The sequence below is a fragment of the Talpa occidentalis genome, unplaced genomic scaffold, assembly GCF_014898055.3.
Source record: "Talpa occidentalis isolate TD23 unplaced genomic scaffold, MPIMG_talOcc4v2.1 talOcc4.6, whole genome shotgun sequence".
In the NCBI taxonomy this organism is placed as follows: domain Eukaryota; kingdom Metazoa; phylum Chordata; class Mammalia; order Eulipotyphla; family Talpidae; genus Talpa; species Talpa occidentalis.
Genome location: NW_023604972.1, coordinates 967,164 through 990,021, shown reverse-complemented (window position 1 = coordinate 990,021; position 22,858 = coordinate 967,164). Strand labels below are relative to the sequence as shown.

General features: G+C 50.5%; 1 protein-coding gene across 3 annotated transcripts in view; it reads right to left on the bottom strand.

Moving 5' to 3' along the window:
- HTT (huntingtin) overlaps window positions 1-22,858 on the bottom strand; it is a 99,486-nt gene that overhangs the window by 64,590 nt on the left and 12,038 nt on the right. Inside the window, exons 3-11 of one of the 3 annotated variants that reach the window (XM_054688226.1) lie at window positions 20,260-20,380; window positions 15,036-15,095; window positions 14,613-14,692; window positions 11,745-11,883; window positions 10,479-10,620; window positions 9,738-9,916; window positions 7,353-7,557; window positions 6,344-6,391; window positions 1,581-1,924 (exon numbers count right to left, since the gene is read on the bottom strand). In XM_054688226.1, the coding sequence (XP_054544201.1) occupies window positions 1,581-1,924; window positions 6,344-6,391; window positions 7,353-7,557; window positions 9,738-9,916; window positions 10,479-10,620; window positions 11,745-11,883; window positions 14,613-14,692; window positions 15,036-15,095; window positions 20,260-20,380 (1,318 nt within the window). Of the gene's footprint in view, window positions 1-1,580; window positions 1,925-6,343; window positions 6,392-7,352; window positions 7,558-9,737; window positions 9,917-10,478; window positions 10,621-11,744; window positions 11,884-14,612; window positions 14,693-15,035; window positions 15,096-20,259; window positions 20,381-22,858 lie in introns of those variants that run through there. The other 2 variants (XM_054688228.1, XM_054688227.1) reach the window with 2 other exon arrangements.

The following is a 22,858-nucleotide window of genomic DNA, read 5'->3' as shown; positions in this document are numbered from 1 at the left end:
CCTGCTCTGGCTGTGCCACGACAGAGCCCGGCCGTCCTGGCGGAGGCCCGCGACCTGAAAGCCAAGTCGGTGGCGCTCCGGCTCCTCACAGGAGGAGCTGCTGACTTCTGTCAGCCCACGTGAGCACAAGTTTTGTAGATGTGCCCTGACACCCTCCCTGAGATGCAGGAGCACCCCACGTTTGTTTAGTAACTGCTGGTCACACAAAGGCCACGGGAGGCTGCACAGGCCAGAGGGACCACACCCATGAGAAACGCCAAGGGCAGGTGTTCCCATCCACACGGGTCCTTGGCTGAAGCCACCTGCCACCTGCTAATCCCAAGTTTCAGGCGCAGCATGGTGGGGGCACAGGCGTGGCAGGGCCAGATCACTTCCCCCAGCACTACCAGACATGAGCACACCCTGAGAGAAGCCAAGAGCAAGGCAGAGGGAGAGGAGGGACCTGCAGCCCACAGGCAGCAAAAGATGAGGTCAAGTCACCCGGAAGCCTCACCCGAAGAGTAAACTGGAATTAGGAATAGGGCGCGGAGCCCACCTCTCTCAATGCGCAATAATGACAAATAAAGTTCTCAAGAAACATCAGGGGCTGGTTTCAGCAAAAACCATCGAGACGAGGGCCAGGCCGCGTCCACAGAAGCCGGCAAGGCCCTGCCTCGCAGGGGAGCGCCCAACACGCCGAAGACGGGGCTTCCTCATTCCCTGTGGCCACGCTCCCGTTTCTGACACACATGTCCAGAAATCACCCGACATCAAGCAGCAGTACGCTCGTGGGAGCGGCACAATAACTGGACAACAGCAACTCCACCGCCTGCTCCACACGCGAGGGCAGCCTTCCTTGGCCCTGGCGCTGGCCAACACCCACGTGCTCTGCCCCATGACCCCCTCCGCGGCCCCAGCCTACCCTGCCCTCCCACAGGCCGCAGAGCCACTAGAATCCACGTCCACACGGCAACCAGGCAGCTCAGAGGGTCACGCAGGCAGGCACTTTATCCTGTGTTCGTCCGCCAACGCATATGGATTTATTCAAGTTAAAAAAAATCTAATCCATATTCTAACAACGTATATTCAAAAGCAGCAAAAGGCTTCAACGGTTTTATATCTATACATACATACATACGTATATGTATACACACACACATTTAACACAATCTGGGGTGTAAACTCAGCGCACACACTGGCACACACTTCCCAGGCTGCACCTTGGGCTCAAAGGTACATAAATCCACACTACAGAAAAAGGAGCATTTGTAAGAGATCCGGAGACGTCAGAAAGTATTAAAATAACAGATGGTACCCCTGTTACTGACTGTACCCCATCAGGACAGAGTGGGCTCCTGAAGGACTTTGCAGTGATTGAGTCTGTGCCCAGCAGGGTCCTGTGTACCCCTTGGATACCACGATCACCTCAGCCTCAGCAGAGCTCACGTCACCAACCCACCCAACTCTCGCCCTCCCTGTCCAAGGGACACTCGGCCTCTGCCATCCTTGGAGGGCTCGGGTGGGGTCAAGCCCCCGCTGAGCCCCTCGGTGGGTCGGAGGGAAGAGCGGAAACGGATGACAGGCCCGCCTCAGCCACTCACGATTTCAGAGCCGTCGGACGGGGTCACGGCCGAATCGGGGCCCTCAGTGGTGGTCTGGGAGCTGTCACTGATGGGCGAGGAGGCCTGGGTGCCGTCATCCAGGTCCATAGCGGGGTCGGACGGGACGGCGCTGACCTGGCTGGAGCTGTGGCTCAAGATGTCCTCCTCGTCCCCGGCGGTGGCCGCGCTCACCAGGTCGCAGCTAGTGGGAGCCCCGGCATCCGGCTGTAGCGTGTGCTGAGGCCGGGGCTGCTCAGTGATGATGTCCTGGCCCGCGGGGCCCAAGCCAGTGCAGCCGGGGGCAGAGAGCCCAGGAGCAGGGGCCAGCTCGCCCTTGACTGAGGCTGAAGACAAAGAAACCTTCATTCCTTAAAGAGCCAGGAAAAGCACCCACTAGGGAATCAAATGTTTGCAAAACACCGCACAGTCACCACCACCAAATGTTTTAACTACAAACCCCCTAAGACACAGTCATCTCTGAACTAGTAGATTTCAAAAGCAAAACAGGCACCCTTCAAACATGCCTTAGATTGCCCTTACTGTATCATTTACTTACCTTTTACTGTATTTCTTTTTTTTCTAAAATTTTATTTTTATTTATTTATGCATACAATAACCTGGGTGCAGGCAAGAGGCAGGGGGGGTGAGAGGAGTCACCAGAGACAGATGTACTGAAACACACTGCTGAGGGGAGCAGCGGGGAGACAGGAGGGGTCTGGGGCACCATGTGGGTTGCTCTGTGGCCGGGGATAGGCCACAGTGGCTGGTGATAGCGTGATAGTGCTGAGACTGTAACCCCTGCGCCACCAGGGAGGCCCACCTTTTACTATATTTCTGTATCATTAAAAAAAATAAGGCTCAGTGGCAGATATTTTCCAGACACTGATATTCTTGAATGACAGCTCACTGGAAAACTGAAGCATGACAGTAAGCTCGCCACTGGGCGCCCAGAGATGTCCCTCAAGGGGCAGGGAGTTGGGGGAGCTGGGGGCTGGGGGGCTGTCTGCCTGGTGTTCTGAACTGGGAGCTCAGGCTGTCTGAAGTGTGCTCTCCAACTTGCAAGACACCAGCAAGGCCTCTGCGCCAGCGCCGTTCTGCTGCGCACATCTGCTCCCTGCCTTTGTAGCTGACTGCCTAATGTGCGACTTAGAACACCACCACCCAAAACTACCAGGAGAGAAACCGTGGTATGAGACCCATGCCCAGGTGCCGCAGGCGTCACTCCCCGAGGCCAATGGAGCAGGGAGCAGGCTTTTTATCGTACCCCGAGAGAAGTAATGTTTTGTTTTAACTTTTTGATTTGCAATGAGGAAAAAATTGTTTTCTATTTTATAAAATAACTGAATAAGTAAATAATCACCCCTGGAATTATTAAAACATTCCTTCCCAAATACGGAAGCCTTATTTTTGGTTATCAAAAATTACTCTTTGGGGTAGGATTCAAACCACTCTCACTTAATCCAATTATCAGTGCCTCAGTCAATGCTCACCTTGTGTAAGGTGAATAAAGAATCCAATCGCTGTAGCTCTCTGATCAAACAAATGTAGATTTTTGAAACTTAAATTATGCACAATTTTTAATCCCATTTTCCCCCATGAGCCACCATGCCCTACTCAAAAAGACATTCTCAGGGAGTAAAAACCTCAATTTAAAACAGCCAATACCCGGCCTCCCTGGTGGCTCAAGGGATTAAGATGCAACCTATGAAGCTGTCCGCAGCCTCTGCAGCACGAGTTCCATCCCCGGCCAGGGAGCTACCCACAGGGCGCAGCAGACCTCTCCTGTCTCCCCTGCAGCTCCCTGCAGCAGTGTTTTCAGTCAGTCTGCCTGTTCTGTTCCCCGCTCTGCCTCTGGTGAATCCTCGCACATACACACCCCCCACACACACACCTCTGGCCTATACCCCAGTTCTTGTATGCATAAATAAATCTTAAAAAAAAAAAAAAAAAAAAAAAGGGCCTCCCCGGTGGCGCAGCGGTTGAGCGCTGGGTTGCGAAGCTGCCCGCGGCCTCTGCGGCGCCGGTTCGATCCCCGGCTGCTCCCCGGCCACCGGCGGAGAATCCCACATGGCGCGCAGACCTCTCCTGCCGCCCGCTGCTCCCTTCAGCAGTGTACTTCGGTCCTTCTGCCTGCTCTGCTCCCCGCTCTGGCTCTGGTGAATTCTCTCACCCTCCCGCGCTTCTGACTGTACCCAGTGCATGTATAAACAAAACAAACAAACAAAATAAATAAATAAATAAACATGCCTCTATAAAAAAAAAAAAAAAAAAAAACACAGCCGATACCAAGGACAACAGCAAATATTTGAGATGCAAGAAAGCAAGTTTCAAAACAAACAAGATGAAAGCCTGAACTCTCCACCGAGGGGCCACCCAGACGCAGGGGAGGAGCAGAGGAACCGGTGCAGGGAGATGGTGAGCAGCAGCCCTCCCAAGGGCTCCCTGCGAAGGTGGGGAGGGGGTGAGGGGCCCACTGCCTTTGGCCCGGGACTCAGGGTCGCCCTCCAGGGCTGTGGCCTCTCCGAGATGGCTTTCCCTAGGCCACGACGCAGCCAGAGCGCCTTTCAGGGATGCATGAGCAGACACACACTCAACGCCACCAGCCCCCTTGGCTGTCGCGGTGCACACGCAACGCCAACCAGCTAGCCCTGAACACAGAGCGCGCAGGGGGAAGAGGTTGACAGCCGTGTCAACGTAAGCCTATATGGAAAAATAGTTAAAAGCAATGATTTTCCAACTGTACCACAGTTAACAATTAATACTCTTTACCTAGATTACTGTTAATGTTAAATAATTTATATAACTACTTACTCTTTGAAATGGCGCTATGAAAATAAATAAATAAAATGGTAAGTTATGGCTGGAACCAATTCTACTAACCCTTTAGATACTCATGTCACATCTTCAACGGGACAACATTAGTACACAAAACTTTCATACCCAAACGTCACTTTTATTTTATTATCTTTGAATTTGCTAGGCTCTATCAGGGGTGAAAATAAGAACTCAAGTACCGCATGATCTGAAAAGATGGCGTAATACTTCATCTCCTGCAAAGTTCTGAAAATGAATTTTATCGTTCATAGTTTCTAATAAGAAAAAAGAAAACTGACGGCTGACCATGATTTAACTGGACTCGTCAAATCACTATGGCCACATTACATGTACATGCCATTAAATGACGCTACCAGAATCATTATTAGTCACTTCCAAGTTCTAATTTCATGGCTCTTCAAAGAGGGGTCAGAGTGTGATACTTCCAGAAATCTACATTGACGCGACATCAAGGCAAGAAAGAAGAAAGTACAAGGAAGCCCAAGATCTAGAAGAAACTAACGCAGCAACTCATGTGCCAAGTAACAGGGTCATGGATCCCAAAACAAGTCACTCTCCGGCCCCAGAACCAGCAGCTGGCACAGCTCTCCAGGGCCCGGGGGCAGGGCCGCCACCGGTGGAGGGACAGGTCGCACCCACGCTCTCCCTCCCGACATCCCAACACATCTGCTCACACCTCATCTATTGGTAGATTTCATTTGGAAAAAAATTTTGCAATTAAAACTGCAAAAACCCTAACTGTCGGAAAAAAACCTACTGGGAAAAATTGTTTTAAGTGTCCCAGCCAGAAGACAAGACAACCTGTGTGAATCTATCACCGTTTTCATCATTACTGGAAAGACTGACCCCAAAACAAACATCAAACAATGTGGCGACAAGTCTGAAAATCTCTCCTGCTCAGGACAGAATTCAGCGCACAGAACCTTCCCAAGCACTGGTGACCACCGTGGCTGCTCCTGCCTGGGGGCTCCGTCTACTGCAGCCACAGGCTCACCAAAAACGCCAACAGTTTCAGAAACTCTGGCAGAGAGCAACTGAGAAAGCTGATGAAGCCTCTATAAGGAATATGAAGAAGGTTCTTCACTGTAGGGAAAAAGCATAGCAGCCTGCAGTCGTGTTTCACAGAAGCTTTGCAAGCAGCAGCCTGCGTTAGTCCACTGAGAGAGGTGCCATCTTACCACTCACTCAAAATCTACCTGGGATTAGTCTTTTAAGATTTCAAAATAGAGTATGACAGAAATGTTATCCTGTGGAAATCTAGAGTGGGGAAAAAAAGTTATTGGTGCTGCAAAGTGGTAACACTTACCATACATTACAGGTTATATTGGAAACACTTTGACTTCATTGTATTAATTTTATCAGAACACTTTGGTGCACACAAAGCTAAATATAAATATGGCTGAAAAATGATAACTAGGCCCAAACTAAATAAAGAATTAAACATTATTCCTAACAGTAAACAAAATTCATGAGGAAGAGAAATCACCTGTTTCATAAATAAAGTTTCCTCAGGGCGTGGCCACATCATTAGCCTAGTATTGGGTGGGTATCCCCCCCCCACACGCGCGTGGCACACACACACGTGTACACACACACACACACACACACACACACACCCCACCCCACCCCCACCCCCATCACAGGCAGAGCTGGAGGGGAGCAAGAGCCAGCAAGGCTCCTGAGGGGAACGTGTGCCAGCTGGCCCTTCACACAACATTAAAAGTTTATGACAAACCAGTTCTGGTACACAGCAAACTTTCAAAAGGCATCCTACAGAACTATCCAGGCCTAGTCATCAGATTCCAACAATACACACACACACAACCCCGCTACGGAGAGGAGGTACAGGCACAGTCACCAGCTTTACAGAAATAAAGAAAAAGCAGGAAGATTTTCAACAGTAAGACTTTGATTTCTGAAATAATCACCTTTTTGTTTTCTTGAAAGGACAGGGCTGCAGGAAGAACCCCCTCCAGCTGTGAATCACAGAAATGACAGGTGAAAGAAGGTAACAAGCTGCTGAAATCTGGAAGGAATTTGAAAAGCTTTAAAAAGCTTGATTCAACTTTAAAACTGGAGACTACATGGACACAGCTCCACAGGAGGCTCCCACACTGCAACACTTTAATTTCCATGGCACAGAAGTCACATCAACACGCAAACACAGTTCTAAAAACATGACTGAACATGTCAGAAGAGTACACTAAATTGCATTTAAAAAACCAAATTGAAAACTTGAGAAATCTCAGATTATTGGGTTAGTAATCACAGGTAAATTTTCAACTATACAACTTCATTAGAAACAAGTTCTCTACCCATTACGTGCAGGGAATGCCATCACTGGTGTCTAGCGAGGAAGCAATCAGACTTCCAGGAGACCCTGTCCAGTGTGGAGCAGAGGAGACTGTGCACACAAGGCTCCGATGGGCCCGACACCACAGGGGCCGCGGTCAGAAAAGCTACAGAAGCCTCCTCATGCAGGCCTGCCTCCAGAGCTTCAGGGGTCCCGTCTTGCTGGATGCCAAAGGGCAACTCCATCTCAGACAGGGCCCACTGAGGGTGGAAGCAAATCTGTGGTCACCCTGTCAGGCAGTGCCCCGTGGCAGGATCAGGACCTGAACCTGACAGTGCAGGGGAGCATGGCAGCAGCCGGCAGGAGGTGCCCACAGGTAGGCACCAGGGGTTGCTAAAGTCAGGACGGAGACTTGAAGAGCCCATCTCCAGCAACATGACTCAGGATTCTGGAAAGTCCCCCAAAGTTTTCACACCATGACCCCTGACGTGCCAAGGAGGAAGGTGCCGTCAGAAAGCTGGGGCCAGGCTGCCAGGGTCGTCATGGCTGACCCCCTCACCTCTCAGTGCCAGCCTTTGCTGCGGGCAGCAGCAGCTGCTCTGCACGGTGCGGGCACACCCCCTGGTGAAGCCGCACCCACTCACCTAGGAGCTCCACAATACTCCCGCTGCGGCTCCGGGCCCTCGGTTCCTCCTTGGCGGCCGTGAGCTGCGCGATGCCGCCGGCCGCAGTCAGGGTCTGCAGGAGCTCGGGCGGAGGTGTGCGGAGAAGCTGCTGTAAGAGCTCCAGGGCCCCGGTCACCACGTTGTGGTCCTGGTGCTGAGTGTAGTGCAGGGTCAATTCGTAAATCTAGAAACAGACACGCTGTTACTGGCATGGTTTTCAGACATGCCTGTGCTCCTTCCGCTTGTTGCTAGCGCCATGCTGGCAAAACCTGTGCCTTAACTTATACCCCGTGAGTTCTCCGCCACGTCCACCGGAGAGATCATTAGCGTCCACACTGCTTTCTAAATCTCCAGTTACACACACTCCTGGGAGACAGCACGTCCACAAAGCAGTGGCACGCTAACGTGAGGCTCGCCGCTTCTCCAGGCTGGCGACTAGGAAGGCAGACGGGCCCGCTGTCCACACCCGTCTAGCAAGCAAGACACTGAGAGCAGTGCCCCAGATACGCACCCAATGTTAAATGCCACGTGTGCCCCCTGATGCTGGGCCACATTCTATTGACAAAATGGACCTGCTCCTTTCCTTCTAAGTGAGTTGCCAGATAAAACACACCATGCCCAGTGAAATTTGAGATTCCAGTAAACATTAAATAACTTTATAGTATAACTATGCCCACGCAATTTGGAGCATACAGATACCACGGTTACTCATGACTTATATGATGTTCAAACTTCAATGACATGTTCATATGCTTAGTCAAGCAGCTACCTTTGAGACCCTAGGATACACGTATTTAAAATGAAAACAGACACCACAGCGGAGCACGCGTGGCCCCGAGCCGGGGGTCACTAAAGGCTCCGCCCCGCTAGACTGTCCACCGCTGTACGTCCCGAGCCTCCCCCATATAAAAGCAAAGAAACACAAGTAAAGAAGAAACTGTTCCTACACGTGTCTCCCACCACCATTACACCCTCTCCAGCCACTACCACGCCGTGAAACAGCTTTTCTGCAGGCCGCACAGCTGGGGAGCCACCACCGCTGGAGGCGTGAGCAGGGAGCTGTCTCCGGGTTGCCTCATGCTGTCGAATTCACACACCTCCAGGGCCTCGCGCTGGGCCAGAAAGGCTTCTAAGCACTTTACAAACAATGCCAAACTCAACACTTAAATCTTCACTGTTCTCTTCCACATGTAATTTCTAGCAATAATCATTCTAACGCACTTAGACTCCGGTACCCTACAAAATTTAAGTAAAGGACACCACCCACAAATCCAGTTGACCAAATTCCAGAAGCAAACACTTGAGTCAGGCACCGCCCCCAGGCCAAGAGTGCATGCCCGTCTACCTCACAGGAGGGCCAGGCCAGTGCACACCCAGCACATGAGTGCAGCACAGGCCACAGGGTAAATTGCCGCTCCCGAACCCAACTGCTTAAGGAATGGCCGCACAGTCGCACAGCTGACAAACACTCACGGGCGACAGCTGAAGCCATCTTGGTCCCAAAATATCAGCGTTATCGCTGGTTCCCCCCCCCCCACCTCATCCCACCCCCGGTTGTGGGACTCCTGCCCACACTGGGCTCCACAGGGCAGGGAAGGCGGCACAGTGCTGTGCGGCGCCCCCAGCTGTCCTGGGTCCAGACAGCGTGGGGCCCGCAGAGCGGTCACTGAACAGATAAACACATGTCACAAGCTCTGGTTTTTGAAAGAAGGCGCCCACTGGAAACAAGGGCCTGGGGCCTGTGTGATGCTCGCAGCAGCCTCATGACGGACCTTCACTCAGAGGCCAACGCCACGTGGCAGGTCACGTGGCTAAGGGCCATGACCTAGGGCCGAACAGAGAGCCCAAGGCCAGAGCCCACAGTCCTTTTTTTTTTAACACCATTTTGTTTTTACTAAAGACCTACATCAGTGCCTATTTTTGCTAAGTGAAAGAAATCCAGAGTATTTTTCAATGTTAAGACAATCTGAAGAGTGAAACGAATTCCCCAAGCGTGTGGCTGCCGTTATTTCCAAAGGCAGCGACGCTGTCACTGCTCCTTCCCTGGGCTTGCTTTTATTATTAAGCGATTTAAAATGCTGTAGTCTCTAATGCTTATAAAATCAAGATACATTAAATTGCTAAATATTCATCACAACTAGATCTTACATTTCATGGGAGATAAATGAACTGAATAGTTTTTTTAAATGAATAGTCAACACGGTCATCTCACGCTCTGGCAAATGTTCTCAAGAGGTACCGCTCACTCACGTGCACAGCAGAGTCCACATCTTTAACCCACTGTGCTGCCACTTTTCTTCCAAACCATCTGATCTGAATGCAGTCAATTAGGTACAGGCACTCGAGTGTGCCCACGGCTCCTACCTGGACAAGGTGCTCTGTCGAGGGGGAGACTTCCATTTCTTTCCGTGTCACCCCAAAGCTGCCCTTCAGGCTCGTGTCCTTGACCTGCTGCTGGAGCAAGGGCACCAAATACCTCAATGTGAGGAGCACCCCGAGAATCAGCAGAGTGGAGTGTTCGTCCTCAACGGGAACTAGCAGACCTGTAAGGGAAGCAACGAGACCTCCTCACATCTGCGCTGCAGCTTGAAGAGTCTCGGCCTCACTGCTTAAAAGCAGAGTGCCATGGAAGGACCCTCCGACGAGGTTGGCAATGGGGGAGAAGACAGCACCGACATCTATGAAGCACGCTTTAAATGTTTGGCTTCTGGGTCCGTGGCAGTGATCTGCTGCTCGGGAACGTCAGGGGGTTCCTTTACATCTCAACCCCCCGAGCTGCTCACACCCCCACATGCAGCCGGACAGAGCTGCACCTGCAGGGACCTGAGGCCACCTGCATCCGCGGGCAGCGGCGCTACATGACAGCGACAGGGCCCACGAGGCAGGGCGGGGCTACGTTAGCCTTTCTGCAGAGAGGAGGGGCTGATCCCTGCTCCTCACACAGACCCCACATGGGCTCACGGCCACCCAACCCAGTTCAGGCAGACCAGTCAGTCAGTGCCATGGGCCTGGTTGAAGGTGAGGCACCGCCTGATTTCAGAGCATTTCAAAGACCTGCCTGGAGTAAATGCTGGAGACTCCAGCACAAATGCGCTTGCTCCTTACCTAGAAGCACGTTTAACAGCCAGCTATAAAAATACTGCGTCCTTCTCGAGTGCTGACAGATGCTGACTGCTGAACTGGCTGCTGTCCGCCGAATGGTAGGGGAGCTTGACTTCAGATTTGCTATGAACGCCTTCAACAGAACCTATGGAAGCAGAAATCCCCGCACAAGGGGATTATGAAGCTCATCAAGACATTTTTGTAAAATTTAACATACTTCAAATTCTTGCAGTCTCCAAAGAATGAAAAGGAGTGATCATGTGGTGGCCGTTACTTGGGAAGCCCACTCCCACTGTACTAACTCACATTGGAGCAGCGACCAGGCGCGGGGCGCCATGCAGCGTGCTCTGTGCATCACTGAACACGTCGGGCACTGTCGGGCCCTCGCCCGGATTGTGACCCCAGGCAAACAGGCAGCAAATCCACAGGCTAGACTCTAACCTATACATACACAGTGGCCAGCACACGGTGAACCAGCGATGGCTGCGTCTCAGTGAACATGCCACTCAGACCCTTGGGCCACAGGGACCCCCGTGGTCTGTGGCTTCTAGTTCCTCCCACTGAGACCCCACCCAGGCAACCCAATCAACTTCTCTCTGATAAATCTTCCTTGCTCCAAGTGGAGATGTCGGCATCTTAAAAACTACTCTGAGTGAAGACATACTCAGACACGACTCTGCTGTGAGCTCAAATTATCAGCACAGTGGAAGCTGAGCATCAAGATGAAGAGCCAGCCCGCGCTGAACTTGAGCAATTAGCAATAATATGCAATAAACTAAATCTGAGAGCCTGAGGGGCCCTGCCGCCTACAGGCGGGCGTGCAGAGCACCCCAAGTGACTGTCTCCCACTGCCGCGGTGTTTCCTCAGCTATCTCAGGAAGACAAGGTCATGCCCTGGAAAGAAGCCTCTGAACCTGCATCTAGAACCACCTCCTAGTCAACTCTTCACCACACAGTAGGAAAGCAGAAGGGTGACTCAAAATAACTCAAGATTTTAATCTAGATTGCGAAGCAAACATAACTCAGAAGTACCCTCAAGGCCCTCATCACAAGAGTAAAGTGTTCTGCCACAACGTCAGGTGATGTAACTAGATTTTCATGATGACCACTTCGCAATGCATGCATGACACAAGCTGCGTGATACCGGCCACCTAGCACTGACAGGTCATGCTGTTTAGCTACCAGGAGAAAGTGAACAATGGAAAGGCAGCCTGCTCAAACTTGGCCCCGAGACTCAGTCAACAAGTCTGTGACTTGAGAAGGCCATACCTTAATTTCATTGTCGTTTGCAAAATTGCCAAAAGCAGCCATAATTTTGGGTATAGCTGCAGCCAAGGTCTCCTGAACAGATTCCTCAGGTCTCTTGCTCGTTCGTGTCAGACAAGGTAAAAGGTTTACCAAGTAAGGCCTGTGTGGGTGAACAGATGGAATTATCTCCGGGTGTACTTTCATGAACAACATAAGCAATTACTTCAGTGCCTGCTGGGGAAAGTCACTTTTTATCTGCAACTCACTCATGAACAGAAAGTCAACCAGCCTACGCTAACAGAACAGGAGGTGAAATGCAGGTGGCATTCAAATGTTGGGAGACACTCTTCCTTCATTTCTCTTATCACCACAGAGGACTCCCAAAAGCCGGGCTTAAAATTATGTGCAGGAAAATGTGTAAGTTGTTAAAATATACTGTAGGGCCTCCCCTGGTGGTGTAGCGGTCGAGCGCTAGGCTGCGAAGCTGCCCGCAGCCTCTGCAGCGCCGGTTGGATCCCCGGCCGCCGGCGAGGGTCCCACATGGCGCACAGACCTCTCCTGCCGCGCCCGCTGCTCCCCTTAGCAATGCATTTAACAGAACAGTCTGCCTGTTCTGTTCCCTGCTCTGGCTCTGGTGAATTCTCTCACCCTCCCGTGCTTCTGACTGTACCCAGTGCTTGTATAAATAAATAAATCTTTAAAAAATAAATAAAATAAAATATACTGTAAATTAAAAATAAATATAATGCCAGGCCTTCCTGGTGGCCCAGGTGGTTGAGTGCTGCACTGTGAAGCTGTCCCCAGCCTCGGCAGCGTGGGTTCGATCCCAGCTGGCCGGCGAGAATCCCACATGGCGCGGCAGACCTCTCCTGTCTCACCCGCTGCTCCCCTCAGCAGTGTATTTCATCAGTCTGCCTGTTCCGTTCCCCACTCTGTCTCTGGTGAATCCTCTCACCCTCCCGTGCATCCAGCCCCACACCCTGGCTCTTGTATAAATAATAAATAAAAATAAATAAATAAATACAATGCCATTTAAAAGAAAAGTTTTAAGAATGAAGTTTTCTTTTTTTAAGATTTATTTTATTTATAGAAGAACCGGGGTACAGGCCAGATGTGCAGGAGCGTGAGAGGATTCACCAGAGACAGAGTGGGGAACAGAACAGGCAGACTGACTGAAACACTGCTGAGGGGAGCAGCGGGTGCGACAGGAGAGGTCTGATGTGCCATGTGAGTTGCTTCCTGACCGAGGGGATCGAAGCGGCAGTGCAGAGGCTGCAGACAGGTTCATAGAGCTGCACTCAACCACTTACGCCACCAGGGAGGCCCTAAAGTTTTCTTGAAAAAGAAACACTACCAAGAAAAATTTTTCAGTGTTTGCGCTGTTACGTCTTAGAGACAAGATGCCGAAGACGAGAGAAGCATCAGGCACAACCAGAACACATGTGCTAAGTGTGGAGGCGCCCTCTGTGGGCAGAGATGGGCACGAGCCGGTCAACACCTATGACTGTGGGGAGACTTTCCAACAAGAAACAGATACCCCCATGAGGAGAAAAATAAAACAGGCCATCGAATCCATGGAGAGGGTCTGAGGAGCCGGCGGGGCTAGGAAGGAGCCCCGGCTTGTCTGAATGGCTCCAGGAGACAAGTGAAGACCCCAAGGGAATGAAGTGGCCTGCTCCTATTTTTAGGCGACTTTGGCTCTGTGAAGAGCTCAGGAGGATGTATTGCTTCAGAACTATAAAAAATTGTTCGAAAAAAGGAGAATAAAAGAGACTACGTATCAAGAAATTTCTTGGAGGGCCTCCCCGGTGGCGCAGCGGTTGAACGCTGGGTTGCAAAGCTGCCCGCAGCCTCTGCAGCGCCGGTTCGATCCCCGGCTGCTCCCCGGCCACCGGAGGAGGGTCCCACATGGCGCGCAGACCTCTCCTGCCGCCCGCTGCTCCCCTCAGCAGTGTACTTCGGTCCTTCTGCCTGCTCTGCTCCCCGCTCTGGCTCTGGTGAATTCTCTCACCCTCCCGCGCTTCTGACTGTACCCAGTGCTTGCATAAATAAATAATCTTAATAAATAAATAAATAAAAATTTCTTGGAACTTAACTGGACTTATTTTGATTATTTCACAAAATACACAAATATCAAATCATTACATTGTATATATGAAACTAATGATGCTATCTGTCAATGATGCTATCCCTCCACAGAGAAACTTCCTTACTGACTGTATCTCTGCGGCTATGTAAGATTCTTAGTAAACTCCAACTCACAGGAATATATCCCTGTCTCTCACGAATAGTGAGGGTTTCGGCTACTCATCCAGTTCCTGTGGAGAGACGTAAGTGTCCCTGGGACATCAACCTGGTTTTTTCCAGGAAGGATAGAAAGAAGGTTGACGGGAGCCCTGGTTCCACTTTCACTTCTCAATCCATTAAGTCAGAACTGTTTCGACTTCTCACACTTCTTCGTCACTGAACATTCCCATTCTTAACCCGCAGACTAGACAAATGCACCGTTTTCAGTAACCCTGAGAGCACGCCAACGAGGCTGGACTTGGCCTTCAGCCACTTGACAAGGATCTCTTCAGCAACTACCATGTGTGGACACTCAGCAGTGCTGGGCAGCAGCAGAGAGCAGGAGCAAGGCCCCTGCTGACCTGGGGTGTGCATCTTGGAAGTCTCTTGGGGGGTGATTATGGAAAATAAACAAGCACACTGATAAAGTGTGAGAGATTATTCCTGAGAGTTGTAAGTGCTACAGAAGAAAGATAAACTAAACCATGTCAACTGCAATTCTGAGGGGCAGAGGGAACAGGGAAGACCTCTGGGGACGGGACATCTGAACGGAGATGTGGAGGATCCACAGGATTTGACAAAACAAAACCAAGTACAACTCACCTGCACTTCTGTGGCCGAACCAGGTGAGCCAGCTCAGCAAACCTCCAGAGGGCAGCGCGCAGGCTCCGAAACGCGCCGTTCTGCATGGGTGAAATGAGCCAGCAGGTGTTACACTTAACACCAAGAGAACTTCACATAAACAAAAGCATTTTTTTACCATTAATTTCCAAGTTTACAGAAAAGGCCACGGAAATGTATAACTACTTTATAAATATTAATGTCCAGTGGGCTTCAATTATAGATATAAAAAATAAATTCCCATCTAATAAATAATGAAGCGTAACCACTTCAAGAGATAAAGTCTACTTTATCAAACAGCATTTCCTTTTAACATTTTTACTTACTGAATGATAAAATTTCAGAAATACTGGTCAAGATAGTGAAACACTGCCATTTTTCCAACCATGTAAATGAAAGGCCTACCTTTTTAATTTCCTTATAGAGTTCTAACTGTAGCCTGGGAAGGTTGGAATCCATCAAAGCCTACAACAAAACACATGAGGTCTGTTCGAGGAAGACACAGGTATCAGCAGTTCTCAAGAAAGCTACAAGACAACTAAAATTTCAACTTGGGGGCAAAGTGAAAAAGCAACTAGGCTTAGGCCCTATTTATTAAGGAAGAAAGAAGCATACATAAGCAGGAAGTTACCAAAAAACTGGATACATTCGTGGGGAGAGGAAAGGCAAGTGATGACAATCAAGTTCTACATAATATCAAAATAAAACGGTAGATGGCACAGATCCATCCTACAGCTGTCCTACCAACCCTTGACCCCGCAGTCCTCATTAAGTGAGACTGGCTGGAGCCCGCAACGTCAGTGATACGTGTGAGCCCTGTAGGGTAAGTAAAGTGTCAGGCTTTTCTGTCCTCCCGCCATTGGGATTGATGATGGAACCCTGCGGTCCTGAATGCACGCCTGATGGAGGGCACCTGGAGTAGGTGTGGAGTAAGCTCACTAGACTGAGCTTACAAGGGCGGCATCACGGGGACGCCAGCAGAGCGAAAGATGACCAGAGGAGCACCAGCAGAGAAGCAGAGGCTAGGAGAGAACACCAGGGAGCCCAGGAAGAGTGAAGACTCACTGGGGGTTAGGAGGCCTGCCAGCCTCCTGGCCCCCCGGCACTGCTGCCTGCCGTGTACCTGGTAATCCCAATAAAAGCCTGAAAAGCCCCCGAGGGCTCCAGGACTCCTCCTTTACACCATCTGCTCGGGTCATAGAGATCCTGCTCTAGACCTTCCTGCCGCTACTGCCACCAGAGCCAGAGGGGCGGCAGAGCTCTGGGAGGTCAGAGCAGCTGGTGGCACAGAGCCCACACCCTTCCTAAGAATCTACTCTTTCTGGGCTGCATGGGCGCCCCCAAGCCCAGGGTTCCAGTGACCCTGGGAAGCCCCAGCAGGAGCCTCATATTCCTCACTGCCTCCCAGCTCGTCCAGCCTGAATCAAAACTAGCGGCCATGGGGCAAACCTCATCCCAGAAAAATGGCAGGCAGGAGCCAACGGCCCCAAGTCCACACAGGAGGCGGCTCCTCAAGGTGGAAGGAAGAGAGGAAAGATCTCTGGGCCCCGTTCATGCTTGTGGGAACCCTGGCTTCCAAAATAGTATTGCCAGTGGCTTGTCGACCAAGGACAGAGGCAAAATGTGACTAAGACGCCATCAAAAAGCCTTTCTCTGTGTGCTAACAGGGCACCTGAGGCCTACGGCTGAGCTGGCGTTAGTAACCCTGGGCTCACACCCTGGTCGACAAGCTTGAACCGCGAGGGCAGTGTCACATTTTAGGAGGGTCTGAAGAATAATACCTCAGAAACTTTTAAATCCTAATTCTGTTGCTTTAATTTGACTAAAAATCCTTCATTAAGCAAACCTAAGAGAACTTATATTAAAACACTACTTTTCAAATAAAACCTGAAGCCATGTCATGATTTAGCTTTATGAATGTTTTATAAACCATTATCAACTCATTTTGTAACAAGAGAAAACTAATCCCCAACCCCCAATAACAGCAGAGAGTCAGTTCTCACAATCCTGAGTCACCTAACACCCTCCTGGGTCTCCCCTCCTCCTGAGCCTGCTCCCACCCCGACACTGACAGGCTCTTCAGTCGTCAGACTCAGCCCTGCGGCCCCTCACGGCCCAGGCCCTGAGCCATCCAGCCTCAGACTCGCTCCTTTCCTTGGCCTGCCTGGCCCACTGCGTGGAGCCTCAGCTCTGGCCGCAGGCGGTCACCCGGGTGCTGCCCTATGAAAGCTGTCGGCAGGCTGCGTCCATCTCCCGCACATCTCATTCTCGCCCAAATAAAGCGCAACCCCGGGAACTACCTCAGCACCTCTGTTCTCTGGCAGCATCCTCAGCCATGGCCCTCCATAGAAGCAACCTGGCACACCCTCCAGACAGGATGCTGGGAGGCAAGGAAGGTCCCCATCTCCTGCTTCACCTGCTCACTGTCACCTCCAGGAAGCCTTCTCAGCATCCCCAGACAGAAATCACTTTAGCCTGCCGACTAGTGGTGAGCTGCCAAAGCTCTGAAGACAAGAGCGACAGCCATGCCTGAAGTAACACGCACGTGGCCCCACAGGAAGGGTCACCTCCTGTGAGCAAGAGCTGAATCAGGCTGAATCAGATCCTGGTGTGTTTTCCTATGCTAATAAAAAGCTAACTGTGGGGCCTCCCCAGTGGCGAAGCGGTTGAGCGCTGGGTTGCGAAGCTGCCCGCAGCCTCTGCAGCGCCAGTTCGATCCCCGGCCACCAGGCGAGGGTCCCACATGGCGCGCAGACCTCTCCTGCCGCCCGCTGCTCCCCTCGGCAGCGTACTTCATCAGTCTGCCTGCTCTGCTCCCCGCTCTGGCTCTGGTGAATTCTCTCACCCTCCCGCACTTCTGACTGTACCCAGGGCTTGTATAAATAAATAAATAAATCTTTGGGAAAAAAAAAAAAAAAAAAAAGCTAACTGTGCTGCGTGGCCTTGCAGTGCAGAGTCTGGGCCCCGACACCAGTCAGCAGCAGTGTTCATCAGCAGACAGACAGCAGGGACATACGCAGCCGACTCCCGAGTGGCCACCCCTGCATTCTGCCCAACTCATCCAGTTACCCAGCCAATGCATCCTCTGCCACAGGGAGAGCAGACCTGGCCAAACACCCACTCCCAGCTCCCGGATGAAGCAGAAAGCATTCAAGGAAGCAGGCTTCTGGTTGCAGTCAAGTCCCAGGAGGCGCAACTTTCAGCAGAAAGAAAGGCTGAAAGAGACTGACCACCTCTGAGATTCAGGGCATGAGAAACTGGGATCTGCCCTGGGAGACTAGAAAAAGAGGGAACGGGGAACGGTCAGGCAATGACCAGGATGAGAGGCCAGGACCTAGTACCACAGCCCTTGGCCCCAGGCCCCCGCACACCATCAACCCGGCCAGCAGGCCTGGAACAGATCCTGGCGAAGACACGATGAAGTGCAGAACAGGGCAAGGCGTGACGTGACTAGCACCTCCACCGCGCTGGTCACATTGTTCTGCCGGCCTCCTCCACTTCCCTCCTGCCAGGACAAAGCAGCCTGTAACGGCCTCATCAGGTAAACTGATCCTAAGGATCAAAAGTCAGAATTTTGTCAGAAAAAGCCAACCTGGTCCTGCAGTGGGAATAATAAAGCAAACAAGGATATTCAGGCCTCAAGAGAAATTTAACTAAAAATAGGCCACCTGCGCAGCGGTTGAGCGCTGGGTTGCGAAGCTGCCCGCAGCCTCTGCGGCGCCGGTTCGATCCCCGGCTGCTCCCCGGCCACCCGAGGAGGGTCCCACATGGCGCGCAGACCTCTCCTGCGGCCCGCTGCTCCCCTCAGCAGTGTGCTTCGGTCCTTCTGCCTGCTCTGCTCCCCGCTCCGGCTCTGGTGAATGCTCTCGCCCTCCCGTGCTTCTGACTGTACCCAGTGCTTGTATAAATAAATAAATAAAAATAAAAATAAATCTTAAAAAAAAAAAAAAGGCCACCTGCCAGTGTGCCGTGGTCCCACACACCGGAGTGTCACCACGGGCCACCTCGTGTGGAGAACAAGGTAAACAGCCACCGGCCACTGTCTCTGAGGCAGGAGGCAAGCAGAGGCATGCAAAGCAGCAGACTAGACAACCTCCTAGAGACAAAGAGGGTCCCCCACATAGGCCACTCCAACAGAAGGAGTCTGAGCTTGTGAAGTTAGTGTCCTGGGAACAGGGTACCAGGATCCACAGGGCAGCACACAGAGCAGCTGAGGCTCTTGCGGGCCCCCCAATCTCTCAGTAAGATGTAAACAACCTTATTAACAAGAATACCCTCACCACTCAGAGGCCCAGTGGAGGCAGGAGGCCGCCGTGCAGGTCACCTGCATTACCATCTTTGACCCTCGTCTGGTGGCCTCTTGCGGTTAAGGACGCACTCATGGGATGACATTTCCCAAGGTCCTTGAGCTGGCAGGGGCAGAAAGAGATCCACCCCACGTCTCCGCATCTCTCCCTGCCTGGCGATGGACGCAATCTCCTCAACACAGGGCTAAAGGCTGACACTCCTCCTGCAGGAAGCTGGGCCCGCAGAGGCCACAGGAAGGGCGGTCTCCACAGAAAGACCTGGGAAGACTCCGGAAGACAGTGTTTTTCTTTTTCAAGACCCTACTGAAAAGGGAAATAATCCCCCTCACCTGAGGCAAGTTGGCGCTCTCAGTTCACCTGGCCAAAAAAGCAGCACTAAGAGTCTTCAAGGAAAATGAAGAGATGGAGCCTCTTACCCAGAATCAGAGGTGGGACTCTCCTCAGACGCTGGAGGAGAGAAAACTGGAAAGGTCCAAAAAACACGGACCGTGCAGAGAGGGGACGTGGGAGACTGTCACCTCAACCGCTACCATGGGACAGCCGTGTGAGAGCATGGAGACTGTGTCAGACACTCCTCCACAGCGTCAGCTGCAGTGAGGAGGAGATCAAAGCCTGCACACCCACTCCAAGGCCAGTCACCCGGCTATAGAAGGAGGAGGGTGGGCTGGGGACTCATGCAGTGGGGCAGGTGAGTCCCCCAGCACACTAGGAGGGTCTCTCTTCAATGGTGGCCGGAGAGAGGAGGTTAAAGCCTTGGCGGCGGTGGGCACCAACTCTGCAGCGGCAACAGGAGGAGACACGAGCAGAAGAAAGGCTCCCCCTTCGCACTCCTCCCTGCACCATCATCCCAGTGGCCTCTGGCTTCATCATCCTTTTCGGGGATCCCCCTTCTCCCCAGTCACATCACACGAGCCCAGCTAACCCACTCACTGCAGAAGTCACATCTCCACCTGCAAAGACGACGACTTGACCAGGTCTTAGGAGTGACGGGGAAGGAGACACCCAAGACAATCCATTCACACCCCCACAGCCCGCTCTCAGGATGCCGCGTCTCTCTGGTTTCCACGCCAGAACGAATGTTGGTGTCTGCACAGACAGCGCCCACGAGCACCACTGGCCGCTGCCATGGCCCATACCCGAGCTGCACTGGGCGGGCACAGGGCAAACAGCTCCTCCGCACAGCTTATGTACGAGCACGCTGGCGACACCAGAGCACCCCAAACCACACGCCATAAGCGAGAGCCATGCAGACGTCCCCGCGACATTGCCCTGATGCAAGGGGAAGCCCGTCGTGGCCTGTGCCCACAGCCCACAGGCCTTGCCTTGATGACTCTGTTGAGGCACTCGTCAGCCACCATCCTGACGTCCGACTCCGCATCGTCGCTGCACAGCAGGAAGAGTTCCATGGCAATGCCCAGAAGCTTCTGGAACTCTGGAGAATTTCTAAGTAAAAAAAGAAAAGAAACTATCACAGTCAAGAGGGGTTCCAGAATTCACGACGACCAAGAGAGTGTGTGTGTGCGTGTGTGTGTGCGTGTGTGTGTGTGTGAGAGAGAGAGAGAGAGAGATCATCTTCTGCCTTTCTACACATTACAGACTGTGACTCTGTGACTGCATTGCATTTAGAGCCCATCAGGATAATATTTCATCTCAAGATTCTTAACCGCATCGGTATCTAACTTTTTTCTCATTCCACATTTTTCCACAGGAAATATGAAATAGGTGTTAGCGCTTATGTTTATAAGCCCCATCATATTTCTTGTCTTCTGAACTACCTACTTCTTGGTCTTCGCCTTCGTCCTACTAGGATCATGGTCTTCTTAACGATGGATAAAGACCTTTCCTATATGTCTGTCAACACTTTCTCCAAGTTGAATTTCTTTTGAGTTTATGGATTTTGACATACAGAACTATATTCCAGTCAAAACAAGTTTATTCTTTATATTGTTAGCCTTCCCCCTCGGTCTAAGATTAAGCGTTCTTTTGATAGCAATAATTTCAGTTTTGTTCCAGTAGTAAATTAATCTGACATTTAAGTTTGTTTGCAGTATGAGGCAGACAGCACTCTCCCCCTGGCTGGCTGGTTCAAAGATGCCTCATTTTCCTGCTACTACAAAATGTTGCCTTCATCCTAAGTTCCCCAACACAGATACATAGAGTCTGTCTGTCTGTCTGTCTGTCTCTCTCTTTTAAAAAGATTTATTTATACAAGAACCAGGGTACAGACCAGATGCGCAGGAGGGTAAGAGGATTCACCAGAGACAGAGTGGGGAACAGAACAGGCAGACTAAAATACTGAAATACACTGCTGAGGGGAGCAGTGGGCGCAACAGGAGAGGTCTGCCGCGCCATGTGGGATTCTCACCAGCTGGTCGGGATCAAACCTGCGCTGCGGAGGCTGCAAACAACTTCACAGTGCAGCGCTCAATTGCCTGTGCCACCAGGGAGGCCCGAGTCTCTTTCTCTTTACTAATTTCATTCCATACCTTCTAGAATATCAACTGCTATTCACTGTCATGTACACCAGCTCTCACCATATTGCTGATGGTTTCTGATTTTCTTTGGAACGCTTATTCTTGCAAGATGAACAAGTTCAAAAATAACCCTACTACAATTTAAAATTATGAGTTATGTTAGAGAAAAATTCAACTTTAGGCTAAAAAGCTTTTCCTATAGGAAGGAAGGAATTAGTCATCTATCTCTTTTAGGAAAGCCAATAGCAATCTTTATATAGTTCCTGAATTTTTTTTTTTAAGCAAAAATAAATATATTTGCTACTTTTTCTCAATATGCATAGAGATTGGTGGAGAAAATACTATCCAGGAAAGTTGCAAATATGAAACAAAACAAAAAAGAACAAAGCAAAAATGAATAACAAAGAAATGAATAAGATCCATAAGAAGGGGAATATAAAAAGTTATTCTGAGAAAAATATTAACAAATAATGGAGGGGTATAATATATCCCTGGACTGGAAAACTTTTAAAATTTACATTTTACAATGTAAATTATTAAATATATATATTTTAAAGATTTATTTTTTTATTTTATTTAAATTTTTTTTTATATTCCCCATACAATTACAACCCCCTTATTTTGACCCCAACCCCTCCTTTCCCCGCCCCCCACCCCCCATAGAGTGTGTCTGGTTCGTAGTTGTTTGTTGATTTTGATTTTTTTCTTTCTTATAGTTATTCTTTTTCCTGGTCCCTTATTTAGGTTTTCTAGATCCCTGCTATGAGTGAGACCATCCGGTATTTTTCTTTTTCTTTCTGGCTTATTTCACTGAGCGTGATCCCTTCCAGCGCCATCCATGTTGCTGCAAATGGCATGTGTTTATCTTTTTTGACTGCTGAGTAATATTCCATGGTGTATATGTACCACATCTTCTTGATCTAGTTCCTGAATTTTTCTGTTAGTTCTTAGAATTTTATACTTTGGGGCTACTATGCACCGGCTCTTGAACCATTTCATCTTCTGCATTATGCTAACATAATACATAGGAAATCTACTGGTTGCTGTGTATTTCCTCCCCCCCGCCCCCCGCCACCAAGGCAGACTTGCTTAGACAAAGGTCCCCAGGATTTCACAAAAGGATACTTGTTAACAACAAATTCCCCAGATTCTACACAAACAGAAGGTGTAAGTGTGTTTGGAAGAGAGGGTGGTGAGTTATCTTCCTTAGTAAAGTTTTGACAAATTTCCGAGATGATTTTTGACACTCCTATTTACGGACCAGCAGCTTAGACCGCACCAAAATGAGAGCACACGTGCTAACAGTCACACCGAAGGGAAGCTTCAGATTAACGACTCTAGACACTGCATTAAATGACCTCGCTGGAGGCAAGGTGAGTATATCACAGGAGCTACAGAAATGAACCCAAAAGTTACTAAAATTCAAGAAGTTACAGGAAACACCAGC